At 51.1% G+C, this 20163-nt stretch overlaps 2 protein-coding genes and 1 long non-coding RNA gene across 4 annotated transcripts; 2 read left to right on the top strand and 1 right to left on the bottom strand.

Moving 5' to 3' along the window:
* The first annotated feature begins 177 nt into the window (after positions 1 to 177).
* On the top strand, positions 178 to 16028 carry CDKL2 (cyclin dependent kinase like 2). 2 transcript variants are annotated; one of them, XM_065837373.2, is made up of 14 exons: positions 178 to 312; positions 3210 to 3397; positions 7171 to 7365; positions 8123 to 8301; positions 8897 to 9009; positions 9231 to 9370; positions 10070 to 10158; positions 10639 to 10765; positions 11505 to 11767; positions 12069 to 12159; positions 12907 to 13018; positions 13140 to 13246; positions 13693 to 13786; positions 15200 to 16028. In XM_065837373.2, the coding sequence occupies exons 2-13, from the start codon at positions 3230 to 3232 to the stop codon at positions 13747 to 13749; spliced, it is 1641 nt and encodes a 546-aa protein (XP_065693445.2). In that variant the 5' UTR covers positions 178 to 312; positions 3210 to 3229; the 3' UTR covers positions 13750 to 13786; positions 15200 to 16028. The 2 variants fall into 2 exon arrangements, with proteins under 2 accessions (XP_065693445.2, XP_071664366.1); XM_071808265.1 differs by lacking the exon at positions 178 to 312 and adding an exon at positions 1776 to 1861.
* On the bottom strand, positions 1117 to 3129 carry LOC139827868 (uncharacterized). The gene is made up of 2 exons (XR_011738964.1): positions 2702 to 3129; positions 1117 to 1776 (listed from the first exon to the last, which is right to left on the bottom strand). It is a non-coding gene; the product is annotated as an uncharacterized lncRNA (long non-coding RNA).
* Positions 16029 to 16857: 829 nt separating the features above from the next.
* RCHY1 (ring finger and CHY zinc finger domain containing 1) lies at positions 16858 to 20163 on the top strand. Its single transcript, XM_065836699.2, has 9 exons — positions 16858 to 16943; positions 17043 to 17162; positions 17536 to 17651; positions 17719 to 17797; positions 18235 to 18279; positions 18366 to 18424; positions 18838 to 18864; positions 19098 to 19218; positions 19367 to 20163. The coding sequence occupies exons 1-9, from the start codon at positions 16881 to 16883 to the stop codon at positions 19493 to 19495; spliced, it is 759 nt and encodes a 252-aa protein (XP_065692771.1). The 5' UTR covers positions 16858 to 16880; the 3' UTR covers positions 19496 to 20163.

Here is a 20163-nt window from a genome sequence, read left to right as displayed (position 1 = left end):
ATAACCGCGGGCTCTCCCCCTCTTCTCTCCAGCCGTGCCCTCTGCTGGTGCCACGGTCGCTGCGGGTCCTGGGCGGGAATGCGACGGGAGCGCGGGGGCAGCACCGCCCGGGCGGGCGGGCGCTGGGACCCAGCGAGCCTCCGTCCCAGGTGGGCGGGGCGTTCCCCAGGGCGCCTGAGCGGGACGGGGCCTGAGGAGTTTTGTCCCTGACAGCCGCCGTTGTTTCTCAATTTGCTTCTTTTCCCGCGAAGGGGCGGGAGGTGCCGGGTCACCGGGAGCTCGGCGCGGAGGGGCCGAGGCTGCTCGCCCCAGGTGAGGAGGGGGATCGGCCCGGAGAGCGGCAGCACCCGGGGAACCGGAGGGTGTCGGGGCGGAGGCGGGTGGGCAAGTGCAGCCGGTTCCCGGGCGGCTCCGCGGGGAGCCCTGCCGGGGGACGGAAACCAGCTCCCCCGGGCCCGGCAGAGCCCGCGCCGGGCAGACCCCACACGGGGACCCGCTCCCGCCTCTGCGCGTCCGTCGGAGCGGCGCCCCCTGGCGGCCCGGAGGAGCTTTTGAAGCCTCGGGGGGGGGGGGGGGGGGGGGGTGTGTCACGTGACCGCGGGCTCAGCTGCCCCGCGCAGTGGCGCCGCCTGGCGGACACAGAGCGGCAGCGCGGGGTCAGCGCCACCCGGTGGTCGTTGGGAGGCACCGCAGCTCCCGGGGACACCGGCGGGGCCGAGCAGCCAAGCAGAGCCCCAGAGCCCGGCAGAACCGGAGCCTGTTGTCAGTAAAAAAGGGAGGAAAACCCCCCAAAACTCTTTATTTTTATGGTTCATAAAAGGCTTCCCATCACTAGCACGCTAGTCCTGGTCCTCGCCATCGATGCTGCCCGTGGAGGGACAGCTTCTCCCAAAACCAATATACAAACATACCTAGACATGCATTTGATGTGCTTCACACTGATAAATCACAGAAGGCGGTATTACATGAAATAGGGGACACATTGAATGGTGTTTCTTGTGCTGATCTTCTGGGCAGCAGCTTCTTCAACCTGCCGCACACATCTCTTTACCAAAAATGTGACAGGAACGTTCAATTAACAGTGACCCAAGAAACTCAAAGGCAGGAAAAAAAACATGCAAGGACAACCAATACTTTATTGTTTTTCATCAAAGGTCACGTATTTTTCTCTTCCCTCTTCCTTTTATCTTCTTCCCCCTCCTCGTGCTCTTCTTTGAGATGACAAAGAGATCAGAGTTTTGAGGATTGTCGCCCAGTTGAACCTCAGATTTCAGTGCAGGACATGACAAGGTCACATGCTGCTGTGAGGCACATCGGACAACTCTTAACACTGCTTCACTAGGAAGAACAAACGGTTACAATGCTTAATGCCTGAGAAGGGCTTGCTGCCTTTGCTATTTTTGTTCCTGTAGCACCTATAGCTTTTTCAAAGCACCAAAACGGTTTTCCTGTCATCCCGAGAAGTAAATTAGTGTATCTCTAAGACCTCACCGAGCATTAGAAGGCCGTAAAAAGCCACATGAAAAGTAAAAATGAACAGATTATCATTTCTTATCTTTGCTTCAAGATGCTGTAGGTACAGGCAGGGCCCCTTTCTGCCAGGCGCTGTAGCACATGGCGATCGCAGTCCTGTGCCAAGGAGCTCATCACCTCCAGGGCTCGAGTGCGGAGGAAGGCTGAGGGCAGCAGACGAGAGCCAACAGCACAGGCAGCAGCAGCGGGGACGAGATCGGCCTCCACGTCTCACCTTGACAGCTGCCCCCAGCCCTTGTGTACCTGCAGAGCAGAAAGACTGATCCTTCCTCCTTACACCAAAGCTGCACTTCCCTCCCCCAGGAGTTACAGTGAGGAATGCTCACAGGTAACCTTCTGCCACAGGGCTTGGAAAACACTCCTCTGTGGAGCCTTCCCGGCCTTTTCCCCAGCCTCCCTGCGGCCACCGTGTCCTGCATGAAGGCTTCCAACGTGGCCCCAGACACAGGGCACTGCCCACTTTGCACAGCCCCTGGGCTGTGCAGCCCTTGTCGAGCCACCACATAACCTTATCCAGATAAATGGGTTTCCTAGGGAAAAACCTTCCCTTTCTCATGCTGAACAAGCAGGGGAGTCACTGAATTAGTACAGGTTGAGCTGGAAGGGCTCTTCCCAGCTCCCCAGTGCCACCCCTGCCCTGAGCAGGGACATCTTCACCAGCTCAGGTTGCTCAGAGCCCCGTCCAGCCTGGCCTGGGATGTCTCCAGGGATGGTTCATCCACCCCCTCTCTGGGTACCTGGGCCAGGCTCTCACCATCCTCAGGCCAACAATCAATTCCTCGTGTTCAGCCTGAATTTCCCTTCTTTAGTTTAAAACCATCACCCCTTGTCCTGTCGCATCAGCCCCTGCTCAAAAGTCTGTCCCCATCTTTCTTATCGCCCCCTTTTAAGCACAGAAAGGCCGCACTAAGGTGTCCCCAGAGCTTCTCTTCTCTGGCTGAACAGCGCAGCTCTCTCAGCCTGTGCTCCCAGCAGAGCTGGTCCAGCCTTGGATCATTTTTTGTGGGAAGGAAAAAAAACCCTAAAATAATTCAAATTTCAAAGCGTTTCATCACTGCCTGGCCAGGTTTGTCATCAGCACCACTCAGGGGCTGATGCACAAGCACGCAAGGAATCAGAATCATTTCAGTTAGAAGAGACCCTGAGGATCATCAAGTCCAGAACCTACCTGTAGCACTGCCCCCTGTCCTGAGGACCTCCTGTCCGTCTGTCCAGCCCTCCAGGGATGGTGACTCCAGCACTGCCCTGGGCAGCCTGTTCAATGCCCCACAGCCCTTTGGGGAAGAAATTGCTCCCAAATCCAACCTCAAGCTCCCCTGGCGCGACTTGAGCTGATGAGGTCTCCCCTCAGCTCCCGTTCTCCAGCTGAACCCCCCGGTCCCTCAGCCTGTCGCCGACCCCTCGCACCCCGCGCCAGGACACGCCCCGGACACGGCCCCGCCTCCCTCACGGCCCTGCGTGTCTCCTCCGTTTCCGGGGAGCAGCCGCTCGTTTGCCGGTGGCTCCCCGGTCCCCTCCGCTCCCCCCTCACGGCGGCCCCGGGGCGACCGCTCCACGAGCGGGGCGGTTGGCGCGCGCGGGCGGGCGGTTGCCCCGGTGACGGCGCGGGGCGGGCTCGGGCCCGTCACCGCCACCGCCGCCGCCCGGAGGCCTCGGTGACTTCAGCCTGCCCTCAGCAGCGGAGCCTCCTCCGGCCATGGAGAAGTACCAGGTGCTGGGCCTGGTCGGGGAAGGCAGCTACGGGGTGGTGACCAAGTGCCGCAACAAGGAGACCGGGCAGATCGTGGCCGTGAAGAAGTTCCTGGAGAGCGAGGAGGACGCGGCGGTGCGGAAGATCGCGGGGAGGGAGGTCAAGCTGCTCAAGGTGAGCGGGGCGGCCTGAGGGCAGCGGGCCTGCGTTTCCGATACAATTTGGAGCAAAACGATGGGTTTTTTTTTGGCTTCGTGCTTAAATTCGTAGCTCCTTGTACGGCTGGCGGGTGTTGTGCTTCTTGCAGAGCGTGGCTTTTTTTATTTTGAAGCTGCTATTAGTTGATTGCTGTATCAATAACTGCTGCAGGCCAGGGGAATCATAGAGTCGTTCGGGTTGGGAGAGACCTTCAGGATCATAGAATCATAGAATTATTTCATTTGGAAGAGATCCTCAGGATCATCGAGTCCAACCATAACCCAACACTGGCACTAACCTGTGTACCTGAGAACCTCATCTAAACACCTTTTAAACCCCTCCAGGATGACACAGCCTGACCGGGGTGTTCCCTGGGGTGCAGGTCCAGCCTCTCCCCTGCTCCGGGTGCCTCTTCAGGGTGTATTTTGGGTCCTGGTCAGACATTTGAATACCTTCAATAAGACAGATGTCTCCTTCAAGCAGAACAGCAGCCTTTGTGTCTGTGATGTGTGTTCCTCGTGGTAAAGGCGCCAGTTGTTGAGAACCGCGGGGTATGCGTGTGATCTACCTGCAGAGAATCGATGGGTTCTCAGCAGGAAACCCCCTCTTGAGACTCCGGAATAGCCCTTTAAGGAGTGGTGTTTATCTGGTCAAACTGTAGGAGGGGTGTAAATTTGAAACGTTGGGTCAGTTTTGGAAGGTGCTTTCATTTCAGTTGCATCTGACTGTGGCTCGCAAAGTATAAATAAAGTTCAAACCAAGAGAGACATGATCAGGTCTTGTTTGTATTTCTGTGAACAGCCAAGCCATGGTAGATTGGTTTCGTCTTCGAGCTGTAGCTGTGCAGAGCGGTTTTTCAGTGTCCCCGGGCACTGTGCTGGATTTGCTGGAGCTATGTATGTTTATGTGCCCTGTATTCCGTAAGGAAAGGTAAAAGGGAGCCACAAGGTTTCCATTACCCCCAGGTGGTAACTGTGCCCGCCTGCGTTGTGTCCCAAATAACAGCACCATACTGCTGTCGGTGTGCTGAGAAAAACAGATGAATGTTGAACTTGTAAAACCCACAGGTGAGCGGTGACCTGGATGTGTGACAGTGTGTCTGACCAGGCTGGGTGCCGGCGTTATCTGATACGGAAAGCTGCTTCTAGGAACGTTTTATTTTGTTTTATTAATGGCACTTTCCTGGCAGGCTTGTACTGGAGGCAAGAGGCTGGAGGAGGACAGGTAACAAATTCCCCAAACTTTATCAGTCAGCAGCTGCCACTCTGTCCCTTGCTGTTTGGGTGTCTGCCTTCCTTGGTATCCATTGTGGATGCTTTATACGCACCTAAACGTCCACTCCTACTTCAGTCAGCGTCTCATCAGCAGTGTTATGTGGTGTAGCACCCTTGTGTGGGTTGGTTTATTAGAGATGCTTCCCTTCATGGGCCATAGATACTCTGGGAAAATACTCAGGTGCTTAAGATAAAGAGAGTTTTGTGTGTTTGCTTTTCAGTGTTTTGTCATACGGTCTTTGGGCTTTCTCTCTCGCCCATGTTCTTCATCCAGAAGCTTTTGCAAGTTCCTAAACTGTTTCACTGCCAGGTTTTTCTGCTGCGTTTCTTTGTAAATAGGGTGACAAGCATGCAGGGTGGCATTCTGTGGCAGGACACGTATCCGTCATTCTGCTCACTTGTTTTGAGCACGTTCAGCCCCTGTGTTTGCCGTCATCGCCTCCAGCAGCAGTTGCAGCATTTTCCTCCTTCCCTTGTCCCATGGGTGCCTGTCCCTGTGTGCACAGGCACACGTGGTGGCTTTAAGTAATCTGTCTGGTGAAGAAATTAAGGAAAGTCTAATTACAGGTGGAGTGCATCTGGGCTTTTCTCATCTGGAGTGTTCTGGAGTGGGAATATGTGCAAGCCTACCTGCTCTCTTCACAAATCTGCCAGACTACAGTCCCTGGGCTGAGAAGGAAACAAACCTGATTTCTGCCATCACTGCAAGAGCTACAGACCCTGAGAGTTAATAGAGATGTAGGTGCTGGAGCTCGAGATGCAGCCTGTTTTAAAGCAGGTCTCTGTTAGTCTGGATCATACCTTATCCGTTGGCAAGGCTCGCTTAGTTACCGAGTCAAAGCACGTACCGCCTGCCAGGTCTGTTGGGAATTAACTTGTTTTCTTGGGTAAATGGGAACTTAGCAATGGGAACATTTCCATAAATAGCTCAATAACTGTGGCCTCTCACCGTGAAAATAAATACCTGGAGATGCAATCTTTTTGTAGTTTCTTCCCTCGCATGCTCGCTGTGAACCTGATTTTGTTGTTGTTGTTTCATTTTTTTCATTCCTGCTCTTGAATCTGGGCTGAAATTTAATCTTGGCTGAAAATGGCAGAACTTCCCTGCCAGGCTCCGAGCTAATAACCGGCTTCCATCGTAGCGTGGGCTGTTCTGCGGTGTGTGCTGAACTGGTGTTGCAAATGTGCGACGGATCGGAGATGGATCCTTGTCTGGTCAGAATGTGATCACACTATAACTAGAAAATACAACTGCTTTTTAAAAAAGTGTTTTTTCATCTAAATTACAGTCTTTTCCTCTAAACCATCTTCAGCTTTCCCTTTGCATAATATTAAAAACAAAGAAACAAACAGAAAAAACCCTTCAGATCCTCGGCTTGTCACTTTTTGCTCTGAATCCACTAGGCACAATTTAACAGAAGCTGTTCAATCGACAACAGAGTATTTTAGGTAAGAATGATGAACCTTTTATCCATTCAATGTGCTTGTAATTGTGGTACATGTTCGTTATAGTAAGTGTGTATAAGCTAGCAGTGCCGACAGAAATGCTTGGAGTATTTCAGGAGCCTGACAGGAAAGTCTCCTAACAGCTTTATTAGAAAAATTAAGATACAGATGCTGAGTAGTTGGCAGCTGGATGGAACACAGGTATTGCACCTGCTTTTGGTTTGCTTTTCAATGGCCATGTAAGAGAAAGGAATGAAAGAGAGCAAGACTAAAACTTGCTGGAAATGTAGGAGAGAAGAGATGAATCTGTTTTGGGTTTTTAGGAGAGTCAAAGTTTTCTTCAAGCGTGGAGCACTGTGCTCAGGAACCCTTTGGATCCCGTCTGGAAGGGGCAGCTGGTGTCGCAGGAGCAGGCAGGGCAGCCTGGTGCCACTTGGTCACCCTGGTGACAGCATCTCCTACAGGAGCTTGTGTGTCAGAGCCTGAAAATCCAGGGCCTCTCGATTTTCCTTTCCTGTGGCAAATCTGTGTTGGAGGTGCTGGTAGGGACCTGCTCTCTCGCGTGTAAACCATGTGCTGCTCTGGAAGTCTTCTTAACTTCCTCGCAATTTGTCTCATGTGGAATATACATTTGCTGTAAAGCTTGTGGAGATGGAGGCACAAGTTAGAGTCACCTCTCTGTGAGGAGAATGTTGTGAGAAGCAGGATGTATGAGGATTTCCGACAACACAGCAGTGTATTTTGAGCATCCCCATTAAGAAGAAATGTTCGTAGTCAGTATTTTCAGGTTTAAAAAGAGGTGTCTGCATGTATCAGGTGGTGGAAATCCTCCAAGTTATGTTGAAAAAAAAAAAAAGGCAAAATAAAACATATCTTAAAATAGCAGTGAGGTAATTTTAAAAACCACCAAATGTGGGTACCACAGCACTCCAGGGCAGTGCACCGGCTGGGGCGCAGGTAAGTGTCTGCTCTCAGTTTACCCATTAAATGCTGTCAGGCTCTCACAAAATATTTCCTGTTTTATAACAGCAACTGAGGCACGAAAATCTGGTGAACCTGCTGGAAGTGTGTAAGAAGAAGAAACGGTGGTATCTGGTGTTTGAGTTTGTGGATCACACGGTGCTGGACGACCTCGAGGCGTTCCCGAACGGCCTGGACTATGGCAGGGTTCGGAAATACTTATTTCAGATTATAAGAGGAATAGCGTTTTGTCACAGTCATAACGTAAGTACGCACGAGAAGCCGGCTCTGCACTTAACCCTGAATGGACAGATACAGAACCGTATTTTTTTAATGTGTATTACAACTTGAGGAATTAAGCTTTGGCACAAAAGGAAGAGGCACCTCGATGGAGGCTGGCTCATCTTATAGAGGGATATAGTCTGTCTTCAAAAATTTTCTTCTGATAGCATCTATATAAACATGCAGCCTTACTTTCTTCTCTTTTGTACTTTGAGGGGTTTGTTTGTAACCGATTCCTAACAGGTTTGCCACTTTAATCATAATCGTGTAACTGTATGTTACACATGCATTTATTTATTTATATGTTGGGAAAACTGTCTGTTTTATGAATTCGTAAAATACTCTTCACATTTAACTGCAGGACGTGCCCATGGCCCTTGCAATACTTAACAGCTTTTAAACTGGTGGTTGAGACCAGTTTTCCCAGACATAATAAATTGAGCCTGTTAAAATACCTATAGTAAATACACCTGCAGAACATATGCAGAGTGATATATAAAATTAACACTTCTGCGTGCAAAAAAATTAGAGGTTCTGTATTCACCTATGGACTTAGGTTAGCACTTGTTTGCTGACTGTGTGCACATCGCTGTATTTTACAGAGTCCATGTGTTTGCCATGCCTGCAAAAATATAATTTTCTACTTGGATGTAAGCAAGTGATTCTTTTTGGTGAGCCACTGAATTTACTGTGTAGAAACGGGAAATCTGTTTGTCTCGCCTTGCTTTTCTCTCTGCAGATAATCCATCGGGATATTAAGCCAGAGAACATACTCGTCTCCCAGTCGGGAGTCGTAAAACTGTGTGACTTTGGCTTTGCCCGCACGTTAGCAGCTTCTGGGGAAGCTTACACTGACTACGTGGCCACCCGCTGGTACAGAGCTCCGGAGCTGCTGGTGGGAGACATCAAATACGGCAAGTAAGAGACTCACAGAAGGGCTGTGGGGAGTTTGGGGGACGATGCTCTGATTTTTTTGGGGAGGGAGGCCTCTTCGCTCGGCAGTCAGGTTAAAGGGATGTTGTTCAGCGTCATGGGATGAATGAGATATTTTTTTTTCTGACTGGGATCCCCAGTGCCACAAAACCAGGTGAGAATTTAAACTGTGCCATTCATGGGTCTGCTCTTACAACTGCACAGGTTTATGTACATCCCTGTGTTACTTAATGTTCATTTTCAGTAAATGTACCTGGAGAGCAGATGCCTGCAGAAAGAAGGGCTGCTTACTTTTGTCATTCTCGAGGGCAAGATTCTACTAATGCCTTACATTGGATTATTATTTTTTAAAGCATTGGGGTTTGGAACCTGATCTTAAATCTGCTAGTGTTTGCCTGCTTCAGGAGCTAAATACCTGCCGTTCATCAGTGCACTTGTAAGCTTGGAAAACTTGCTGTTTATGGGACAAAATCCGCCCTCAAGGCTTGTAGCCTTGGACTGGGCTGGCTCAGCCTCTGGATCAAAGAGACAAATGAAGCCGTGCTGAGCTGGAGTGTTGTGGTTTCCTTGTTTGTCCCAGGGCTGTGGACGTGTGGGCTGTTGGCTCTCTGATCACAGAAATGCTCACGGGAGAGCCCCTGTTCCCTGGAGATTCAGACATCGACCAGCTCTACCACATCACCAAGTGCCTGGGTAAGAACAGCGCATCAGGCTTCTAGTCCCCGCTTACTAATGAAGGGGTCAAATCGGTTTTGACGGGGTCTAGGGAGAAGGAGGATGTGAGGAGAAAGGCTGTGGTGTGTGCACAACTGTTTCTGAGGGCGTGTGCTTTTAGCACCTTTTACAAAGGAAAAGCTACGAGCAGGACTGTGCGGTATTTTTTCCATGTGGATGCTTTGTTTGTGTAATTCCAGGTAACTTAATTCCAAGACACCAAGAGTTGTTCTATAAAAATCCCCTCTTTGCTGGCATGAGGTTGCCTGAAGTGAAGGAGGCCGAGTCGCTGGACAAACGCTATCCCAAGCTCCCTGCTGCCGTGCTGGATTTAGCCAAGGTAATTTGCCCCACGTCTGCTACTGAAGTGGACGCTTTGTAGATAATACACAGCCCCATACTTTTTACTTGCCAGCAGAGCTGCGTGTGTGGTGTTTTCTGCCAACCATCTGCTGATGGAGGCACACAAGCAGATAGGTCTGGGTGGGATGGCATCCAGACGTGTCCCTTACTCTGGGTGCTGTGTGCCCACCATGTGTGGGAGTTGGGAAGCCTCCGAATTTGTAATGAATTCTGAAGAATCCTTCCAGGGAGTGTCTGTTGTGCTTTCACGCAGTAGTCAGAACCCTGGTATGCTGGGGAACTAAAACGCCCACTCGGTTGTGTTTGAAATGCCTAAAGATTGAAACAGATCCTAACATTTTAGCCAAACGAACCTGAAAACAAGGGAGCGTTCCTGAGGGTGGAATGATCCATTTGTCTGACAGGTATTCCCCGTGTAATGAGGCTTTGTGAGCATTAACGATTAGAATGGACAAACTTTTGAGGGGACTGTCTGTCTCTTGAGCTCATCTCAATGCAACAGGCCCTAGAAGGGGGAGGTTTTTGGCTTTTTTTTCTTGACTTCGTTCAGAAATACTAAACCCTTTGTTTCTAATGTATTTGCCTTCTTTTTTTTTCTTGGCTCCATTCAGAAATCCTGAAACCTTTGTTTCTTTTCTAATGCATTTGCTTTCTGATGTTTACATTGATTCGACAGAGCTGTTTGCAGATTGATCCTGACAAAAGGCCGTCCTGTGCCCAACTCTTGCAGTGCGATTTCTTTCACAAGGATGGATTTGCTGAAAGGTAAACAGTTTATTTCTTGCTCAGAGCAGGTTAATATTAGAAGGAGGTTCAGCAGTTGTGTTTGAAGAGGGCACGCTGGGTTTGCAGAGCTGTCTTGGGTTTGTTTGATTTAACCTTCCTGGAAATGGGAGAACAGTTGAAAGGGAACACATTGCCTCATTAACTTGCCATGACGTCCATTCGTCAGCGTGTGCACCCGGTGTCATGCCGTATTGGGTAGCACAGTTTATCGCTGTATTCTCTCTCTGTATCTGTGCCAGACTGGGATACAAACACCTTTAGTGCTGTGATGTGAAAAGTGTGTCCTTGTAAGATTTTATTTATTTTAATGGATGCGTTATATTTGGCTTCTCGTTACTTAAAAAGGCATGGTTTGTTTGATTACTTCAGTCTATAGGAGCCTGCACTGAACACCAACTGATGGTGATATTGAGACTAACAGAAGCCCCTCTTTTTTTTCTTCCATTCTATGGAACGTAGATTTGCACAGGAGCTTAAATTAAAGATTCAGAAGGATGCCAGAGACCATCAATTACCAAAAAAGTCAAAAATCAGCAAAAGGGACAAAGACGATGCCTTAGAAGAAAGAAAAATGCTTGCTGTCCAGGTTGGTCAATCTTTGCTTTCCAAACTTGTATTTTTAATATTTTTTTCGTGTTTTAAAGTCACTGTATAAGTAAGTGCAGGAGTTTAAGTGGGAGTTTTGGTTCAAGGCGGGGCATGAGGCCCGGCGGTGCTCAGCGCAGTACAGCAGGCAGGCTGTGCGTGGAAGGGAAGTTCTCTGCCTTGGGTTTTATCCTTTTGGCTGCTACAAGGTTGCTCTAGTGCTTGGCTCCACAGGCTGCAAGTGGCTGTTTGGCTGGTCCTTGCCAATAAACTACATCGTGGTGCAGTTCTGGGCAAAAACGGAGCCGAAAAGAGAATCAATTAGGAAACCTAAGTCATGCCAGCTGAGCAAAACATCCTTGTATGCTGCTGCTTACCTGCATTAAAGCCCTGTCTCCAAAATGGTGTGGTTTGCTTTCAGTCAGATACAAAGGCCTGGAGGCTTCAGAGTGACCGTGAGGTGACACTGAGCTCAGTTCGTGTTTCGTCTTTTCGGAAGTGACAGGGTTACAGCTGTTCCTCCTCCCTCACTGCCAGTCCCATTCTGAGGTGACTGACTTACAGAGGGTGCAAGTCTCCTCCTGTTTGACAGAAAACAGAGGGTTTCCACCTAAAACCAATTCATCTGCATCAGATCCTTGCACAGTTGTGTAGGCTTTGGACTTTTTTTTCCTGCGTGCACTGCTCTAAGTTTGCAAACGTGACTGCAAGACAAAGATGATGCTCATCTTCCCGAACAGGATTTCAGCATTGACCCAAGGAGCAGAGACACTAAGCTGTTCAAGGCAAAACGCTCTAAAGCTGATGCAGAGAAAGCGGATCGATCCTCCAACCTGAGCTCCTTCTATGACAGCCCAATCAACCCCTTTAAAATCAGCCCTCAAACCAGCCTAAAAGATTCCAGCGGCAGCTTGGAGTACGCCAAGAACACCGGAGTAGTTATTCCTCCCATCAACCAGAATCTCTCTCCCACTATGGCTGGGATGGGAACCCATAATTACAGGTATGGAGCAGAGACAGAAGAGCTTTTGTCCATTGTCCCTGTTGCTGGAGGACGGGAATGTCCTGAGAAGCGTGCAGGGTGACAATGTGGGGACACAGGGTGTGGGTTTGGGAGAGCACACGGCCAGGAGCAGCTCTTAGGTTGTACGCGGGTCAAACTTCTCCGTTCACTGCGCTCACGAGGGTGTTCTCCTCGTCAGCCTCCTTTTAATGACGGTGTCTCTGGGTGTCTTGTGTTTGTTGTTTTTACACTAACCGTGTAACCCCAGATAACGCAAAGTTTGGGGCATTTCTGATTACAGAACTGATGAAAAGAGTAAAAAATACTTGAACCCGTTTCTAAAGCAACGCAAGCGTTCTCCAACGGGCCATTACAGCATCAGCCTCACACCGGTAAGTCGTCAGTCTTTACCTCGTGGCAAAGTGAAATACATTCCTAGCTGAAGTGTGTGTTTTATTGTCAAGAATCCCACCTGTCGCAACCTTCGCCATAACTCCCAACTAGAAATATTATTTCTTTGACCCTCTTTTTCCTACAGGAGTGTTGTCTGTTATTCTTTGTTAATATTTATCTTGTATGAAACACAGTTTGCGTCAAAGGACAATTTGAAACAGGGAGGAGCCCAACACAGGAGACCGTGAGATATGTGGAATATGTCCGTGGCTGCCTGCCCGGCCAGGACAAGTAGATAAATGTGTGCTGTGCTACTGATGCAGAATATAGGATTTGGATTTAATGGTTATTTAGTCATGTCATAAATGCATTTAAAATTTTTGCAAAGTGAAGTGCTGAGCTCTCTGCTGCACTCAGCACCCAGACAATATTCTTTCCATGCCGGCAGCAGCATTTGTCTTTTGACCTGGAACTAACCCGAGCCATTCTGCAATGGTTGTTCTGTCTCTTTGCAGCCAGTCTCGCTTAGGTGGTTGTGGGTTTTTGCTGTGGCTCTCGTGTTGTTTCCAGTGCATAACGACACTTGAGCAGAACGGATTCCTTTAAACACATTGGAGTATTTTCTTCTTCTCTTGTACAAGTTCCAGCTGCAGCGGAACGTTGCTGTGTTCATGCTTTTTTAAGCTTAAAAATAGCTTTTTTTTTCCTGTATATTCATGAGCTGGTACTTATGCTTTCAATTGCAGGTTACTAATGAAAAAAACATCCTTCAGGCAAATAGAAAAAAATGGGAATTCTCCAAGACAGATGTGCGTTTGCCAGAACTGAATCATCTCCCCGAACTGAGAGGAGCGGAAGGTATGAACCTGCCCATCCTCTGAATAAAACCTGCGTGCTAAATCAGCGTCACACAGCAGCGTGCATTGCAGTTGTCAGCTCGTGCTTCCTTCACACGCTGTGCATTGGTTGTGTCTTGCAGCGTGGCATCCCAGATTTCTGAAAAAGGAAAATAGATTGGGTTCAGAATCCCGTGTCCCTTCTCTTGCTGCTATTGACCTCCATAACCCAAGTCGAGCTTCACAGCAGGTAACAAAAGCAGCAATAAAACACTTTGTGCTGCTTTCTATTTGGTTGGTTGGGGATTTTCCAAACAGTGCAACTCAAAGTTTCCAGTGTGGCTCGAGAGAGAGAGCAGAGGGAGAAAGTGTCAGAGAGGGAGAGAATGGGCAACTTGGCAACTCTAGTAAAGATGAATTCCTTAGTAACGCAGAGGTGCCATTTGGGAGTCGTGGAGTTCACCGGTAGCCACCTCGACCACCTTCTCACCTTGCCCATTGAGACTGGGCAGGTTGTGTTGGGGGATGGAAGGAGCATTTCGAAAGTCTGATTTGACCCAAGGACAGGTTGGTTTTCAGTCGGGTGTTGACATCGTGTGTGTCCCTACGAGGCGGTTTCTGACTGCTCTCTCTATTTATACTGCACTTGGAAATGGACCCCTTCATTTTTAATTCTTTTTCCTTGCTGATCACCAGCTGTCGGGGCCTTTGCCTGATGCATCCGAATCCAGCTTCCCCAGAGTGGAGCACTAGCCTTACGGAGAAGGGAGATCGCGCCTGCCTGCAAAAGGTAGGCTTCAATTTCTGCAGCGTGGCTTCCAGACGGATCATTGAATGAACACTTATCTATTTGGGAAGGGCAGTGGGGAAAATACTTGTACATCTCACATTTAGGGCTGGGATACGTAGGAGCACAGATCTTTAGCGACACTGAAGCTGGCTGTGGTAGGTGCTGGGCGCTGGAAATGAATCGGCTCATGAAATCGGGGGCTGAGGAAGCTGATGGAGCGTGAGGAAGGGGAAACTGGCTGCCTGCACCTGAGGTGTGGCGAGAAGTGGGTTGTGTGCACAGCACTGTCAGGTGCCTCACAAAAAATAGACTTGCAGAAGGAAGAAAGGCATTTCGGGGGGATTGTCAGGCTTAACATTAGAGAAAGTTTTTAGTAATTATGTCATGCAATCTAAAGTTATTTAACGTAGCTGCTGTTACCTCAGTGCTCTCCAAGCATGAGGGAGGACTTGGGGAGAGAAGGCGGCTTAGGAAGAGTCCTGGCTGTGTGCTAGATCTGCAGTCCTGAGATGGAAACACTACATTTGAACTCTGCCACTTTGTGTTTTTGCTTAGCATTGCATTTTACCATTCTGGATTGTTTTAAGCTGAGACTTTTAGCAGTCTCTGATTTTGCCCATTGAAAGACACGCAGTTCTCCGAGTCATTTTGTCTGAAAAACTCATGGGGGAAAAAAAACGGTGTGGTTTTGTTCGTCGTTTTGCTTTTTTCTTGTTGGGGTATCGTTCCCTTTTGCTGCTCAGCGTGTTCGGGGCGCCTGCCGCACGTGTTGGAGCTGCTCTCATCCTCCGGAAAGCGAGAACTGCGGCGCTTAGGCGCAGGTTTTGAGTCCCGCTCAGCCCCTCACCTCGCTGGGGCTGGGCAGGACTGAGCCTTCGGAGGGAACACAAACGGGAGGTTCAGGAGGGAAAGGCCCCCAGGCTCCGCAGTTTCCCTCCTCTCTGCCCTGGCCGGTGTTCTCGTGTTAGCTGCACATAGCCAGGAGCGTCACGGCAATACCGGGAACGCACGGGTGCGAACTGTGCCTCTCGGGGGTTTTGTTTTGGGCTCTGGTGGTTTGTTTTTGAGGAGAGGAAGCAACCGCTGACTCTGAAATCTCTACCCGAGCACTGTATGTGCTCTTAATATATAGGAGTGTGTTTGGCACTTATATTCATGTGATGCGATGGCTTAATGCTACTAGGATAAAAGGAGAAAAATCACTGGGATAGGAAGTGATCCTCCTAATGTGAGGGGAAAAAACACCTTATTGAAGTTGTCTGATCTGTGAAGCACAGAGGTGTAAGTGCACGGCTTTAGCGAGGTAAAGGCTTGTAATAAATAAAAATAAAGGAAGCACATGATCAGGGAGGACCTCTGTGTTTTGGTTTCCCCGTCCCGTAACATGGTCCTGCTTTTCTCCTCTTGGTGCAGGTGGCTGAAACGGTGGGAAGGACGCACCGGGACATCCAGGTGCTGCCTCGGGCAGGTCTCCGCAGGCACGAGGAGGATCCCCGCCTCTGGGTAACCGCGTCTGCCGCGGGAAGGGCTCCGCTCAGCGCTGCCACGGAGCTCGCGCTGCCGGCGCTGCTGGATTTCTTGCACGTGAAACAGCTCCGCAAATGTTGACTCGTTGGCCTGGGGGCCAGGGTCTTCACTGAGGTCGCTCGGTGGTTATTGGTGCGTGACAAGGGCAGAAGCGGGTGTGCAGGATTTGGATTTTGTGAAACCACTGCCCTCTTGCCAAGGATTTCTTTTGGAAGGGTGAAAAGAGTCCGGAAAGCTGCTGAATTTGCTGTGTTTTGGTGTTTATGTGGTCTGTGTTGGAAAGAAAGCACCTTTGCCTTGACTAAAACGTCCAGGAAGAAGATATTTGTGCAAGAAATACGACACGTAAAGCTTCCCCAGCTGTTCTTTGCACCCCTCGCTAACACTCAGCAGCACATGGGACCTTGTGCCAGGTTCCTTTTCCCCCCGTGCTTTTGTCCCCCAGTCTGTGGGCGGTTTGTCCTGTGGGTGTTAAACCAGACCTGTGGTCTGGCTGCTGTTATGTCGAAGGAAAAACGTCGGTGTGAAACCCTGAGCTGTGGTGCAGCTCCCGTACGGTCTGGTTAATTGTCTCTCCACAAAACGTGGCCTTTCCCGCTGATGTGTCGCGGCAGAATCCGGGATGAATGTCGCTGTATTTAGAGCTTTGTGGCCATGCTGTGTTTTGACACGTACGTTAACATTTGTAAATAAAAAAGGACACATAAATGCCAAATTTCTCCTTCCTCCCGCGCGCCAACCCATGTAAGATGTGCGCGCTTAGTCCGCCCTGGAACTGCCGTTCGATCTGCTCATTTATTTTATAGCATTGCCTGCACTGAAAAACAGGACTTTGGGATCGCTTTTTATTTAGTGCTGTGTGGCAGATGGGAGTTTTTTCTCATGGTTTCTGGATTACAGCCGCTCAGGATCACGGCTTTTGTGGGCATTCTTGATTTGCTTTTCAGCATCTGCGTTTCCCTCTTTCTTTAGTGCTCTTCGGATGAGCCAGCGCTTAATTGGAGGGCAAAAAACTAATTGTAAGCGTGGGGTCCTCGTTTAGGTGAGAGGCGATTTCTTTGGGTGTAGAAGGGGCCTGGAAGAGGAGGTAAAAATTGAGTTTTCTGTGTGGGTAATGAGAAAAACATTTAAAAAAATAAGAAAGGTTTAAGGGGGGGAGGAAAGGGAACGTTTGTGGGTGAGGAAAAGGAAAGTTTAGGGGGAAGAAAAGGAAGGTTTAGGGGGAGAATAGGAAGGTTTAGGGGGAGAAAAGGAAGGTTTAGGGGGAGAAAAGGACAAGTTTTAATGGTTGGAGAAAAATGAGGGGTTGGGGGTCGGAAAAGGAAGGTTTAAGGGGGGAGAAAAAGATGTAACTGGGGTAGAGAAGGTTTAAGGGGGCGAAGAAAAGTTGTGGGGTGGAATACGCAAGTTGTAGGCGGTACGGCAGGGTTGCGGTGCGGGCAGAGCTCGCTGCGGAGCAGCCCCGCTGCAGGACCCCGGTCAGCGCCGTGCGCGCCCCCGGAGCGGCGGCGGGGCGGAAGCGGCGGAACGGAACCGGAAGCGGCGGAACGGCCGGGGCCGGGCGGCCATGGCGGCGGGCGGGGAGGAGGAGGAGGGCTGCGAGCACTACCGGCGCGGCTGCCTGCTGCGGGTGAGGCGGCGGCGGGGCGGGAGGGCCGGGGCGAGGCGAGGCGAGGCGGCGGGGCCGTGCCCGCGGCCGGGCGCTGATGATGGGCCGTGCCCTTGGCAGGCGCCGTGCTGCGGGAAGCTGTACGCCTGCCGCCTGTGCCACGACGGCGCCGAGGAGCACCAGCTGGACCGCTTCAGCGTGGCCGAGGTGCAGTGCGCCCGCTGCCGCCTCCTGCAGAAGGTGGGTCCGGTGGGTAGGTGGCCGTGGGGGCGCCGCCATGTTGGGGAGGGCACCGCCACCATGTTGGTGCCGTCGTTCAGCCGCCATGTTGGTCCGGTCGCTCCGCCGCCATGTTGGTGAGGGCACCGCCGCCATGTTGGTGGGTGCCCCGCCGCCATGTTGATGCGGTCGCTCCTCGGCCATGTTGGTGGGTGCCCCGCCGCCATGTTGGTGAGGGCACCGCTACCATGTTGATGCGGTTGCTCCTCGGCCATGTTGGTGGGGGCCCGCCGCCATGTTGGTGAGGGCCCCGCCGCCATGTTAGTGAGGGCGCCTCTGCCGTGCGGTGCGGCCGGGCGGCTCAGGGCCGTGTCCCGGTTCTCGCCCCCCGCAGGCCCAGCAGCGCTGCGAGGGCTGCCACAACCTCTTCGGCGAGTACTACTGCGGCATCTGCCACCTGTTCGACCGCGACAAGCAGCAGTACCACTGCGCAGAGTGCGGCATCTGCAGGTGCGTGCGGGGCGGGAGCGGGAGGGAGGGAGGGAACCGCGCTGGGTGACGACGCTTTCGTCTTCAGGATCGGACCAAAGGAGGATTTTTTCCACTGTTCAAAGTGCAACTTGTGCCTGAGCTTGAGTCTTCTTGGAAAGCACAAGGTAAGAACCATAGAATCACAGAATTATTTCGACTGGAAGAGACCCCTCAAGATTGAGTCCACCCCAGCACTGCCCCATGTCCTGAGGACCTCCTGTCCGTCTGTCCAGCCCTCCAGGGATGGTGACTCCAGCACTGCCCTGGGCAGCCTGTTCAGTGCCCCACAGCCCTTTGGGGAAGAAATTGTTCCCGGTAACTCCGCATCTTTAACCTCGCACCTTGAGCTACAGGAGCTCTGGGAGCTCTTTGCTGCACCTGCTTCCCGGCTGTTTAGTTTTTAACACACTAAAACGCTTGGTAGCTCGCAGAACTTCAAAGCTACGTGCAAATAGTACCGTTTTGTACATCTTCTCTTCCTGTTCTAAAGGAATTGTATGATTTAGGAAAGCGCAGGTATTCACAGAGTAGAATAACTCTTTATTTTGTGTCTTTGCGCAAGTGCATCGAGAACGTGTCGCGGCAGGACTGTCCCATATGTCTGGAGGTGAGCTCCTCCCCGTCCCCACCGTTTGGCCGCGCCCCGACCTGTGCCCTTGTTTTAAGGGCTCTGTTTTGTCCGTGCCCGAACAGGACATCCACACGTCCCGCGTCGGCGCTCACGTCCTGCCCTGCGGGCACCTCCTGCACAGGTAACGCACGCGTTTCACAACAGCCAATTCCCCTCTTCTCTGCGTTCATTTGCAGCCCTACGGGCCTGGTTATCCTGCTGGGATTTAAAGCGCTGTGATATATAACACCGGGCACCTTTGCAGAAATAATGAACGCGTGTTTCTCTTCTGTTCTGCTCACGTCATAACCTCGAGGTCGTGTTTTCCCTTTCTCGCTCCTGTTCTCCGTGTTACAGACACCACTTTTTGTTCTCCCCCAGCTCTCTGGATTGATTGTCCGAGCATCGTGTGGTTTTCCCGGGCATCTTTCTTCCCTTGACCTCGGGTTTATTTTATTCTATAGAATAGAAGTGCGCCCTTCCCCTTCGCTCAGCGCTGTTAACATCAGCGATTTAATTCTTCTTACTGAGCTTCTCGTCCTGTTTCCTTTGCAGAACGTGCTACGAGGACATGCTGAAGGAGTAAGTATTTCTAAACGGCTCTGAATATTGTTGGAATCCAGACTCAAAGAGGCAAAGATGCGCGTCCTGTACTTAGTAACGGCTCCTAAGGGGAAAAGCGGCTTTTAGTTCCTAGTAGTGTGCGTGAGTTTTTGCTGTGTGGTGTTTCTGCGTGATGGGTACGATGCAGCACTTGTGCTTTTGGGCTCTGTATCCGAATTAGAGCTTTACTTCGGTTTTTGCCGGGCGTGCAGGGGTTACAGGTGTCCGCTCTGCATGCGCTCGGCGCTGGACATGACGCGGTACTGGCGGCAGCTGGATGACGAGGTGGCGCTGACCCCCATGCCCCCCGAGTACCAGAACATGATGGTGCAGGTGAGCGGCCTGGACCCGGAGCCTCCCGGGGAACGGCGACACCTCCCGCTCCGCGCCGGGGTGCCAACCCCTTCCATAGCCGCCGTGTGCTGTCGAGCAGCCTCTTGGTGCTAAGCTGTTGTTTTTTTCCCTTTCTCTGTGCGTGTAGATCCTGTGCAACGACTGCAACGCCCGCTCCACGGCGCAGTTCCACCTGCTGGGCATGAAGTGCGGCAACTGCGACTCGTACAACACGGCGCAGGACGGGACCTGCCGGCTGCCGGCCGAGGAGCCGTGACGGCCGCCCCGCCAGAGCGAGGGACCCGCTCCTCGCTCATAAACCCACACAAAGATCCCACGGCGTGGTGTGGAACGCGGTTTAGTGGACGCGGGTGTGTTCGCACCCCTTCCTTCCCCGTTTCGCTTTGTTCGCTGCCCTAGGGTTTGGGCCGCGGCCGTAGCGTTGGTGGTCGCGAGCGCTCAGGGCCGACCGCTCGGAGCCCGAGGCGTTTGCTGAAGTAGCTGCAGTTTGTAGAAGCACTCGAGTAGTGCGGGGACCAGTTTTCTGTGATGTTTCTTGTTTTGTTTTCTAGTGGCACCTGATTTCCTTGGGCGGGCAGAAAGGAGGGCGGAGGAGCACTGCTTTTTAAAACAAAACACACATTCCCACCCTTTTCTTTCAAGGTGTTTGCAGACAAATGTAACAAAGGGTTTAGTGGATGAGGATTTCAGGACGTGCAAAGTATCCAAAGTCCATGAAGTCTTTGTTTGTTAAAGGCCCATTTGTCTTCACCATGGGACCACTTGTTGACAAACACAGCTTTTCATTCCCTTTCTTGCCGGAAATCCAGGATTCGGGTGCCGCTGTGACCGAACCTCCCCTGTACCTGAGTCTCTTTTTTCCTGAAGCACTTTTCTCTCTGTTTATGTAAATAAATGTAAAATAAAGTCTCTATTAAACTGAAA

The sequence above is a fragment of the Patagioenas fasciata genome, chromosome 4 (genome assembly GCF_037038585.1).
Source record: "Patagioenas fasciata isolate bPatFas1 chromosome 4, bPatFas1.hap1, whole genome shotgun sequence".
Taxonomy (NCBI): domain Eukaryota; kingdom Metazoa; phylum Chordata; class Aves; order Columbiformes; family Columbidae; genus Patagioenas; species Patagioenas fasciata.
Note: the sequence above shows the minus strand (reverse complement) of the source record. Positions and strands in the feature narration are given on the sequence as shown.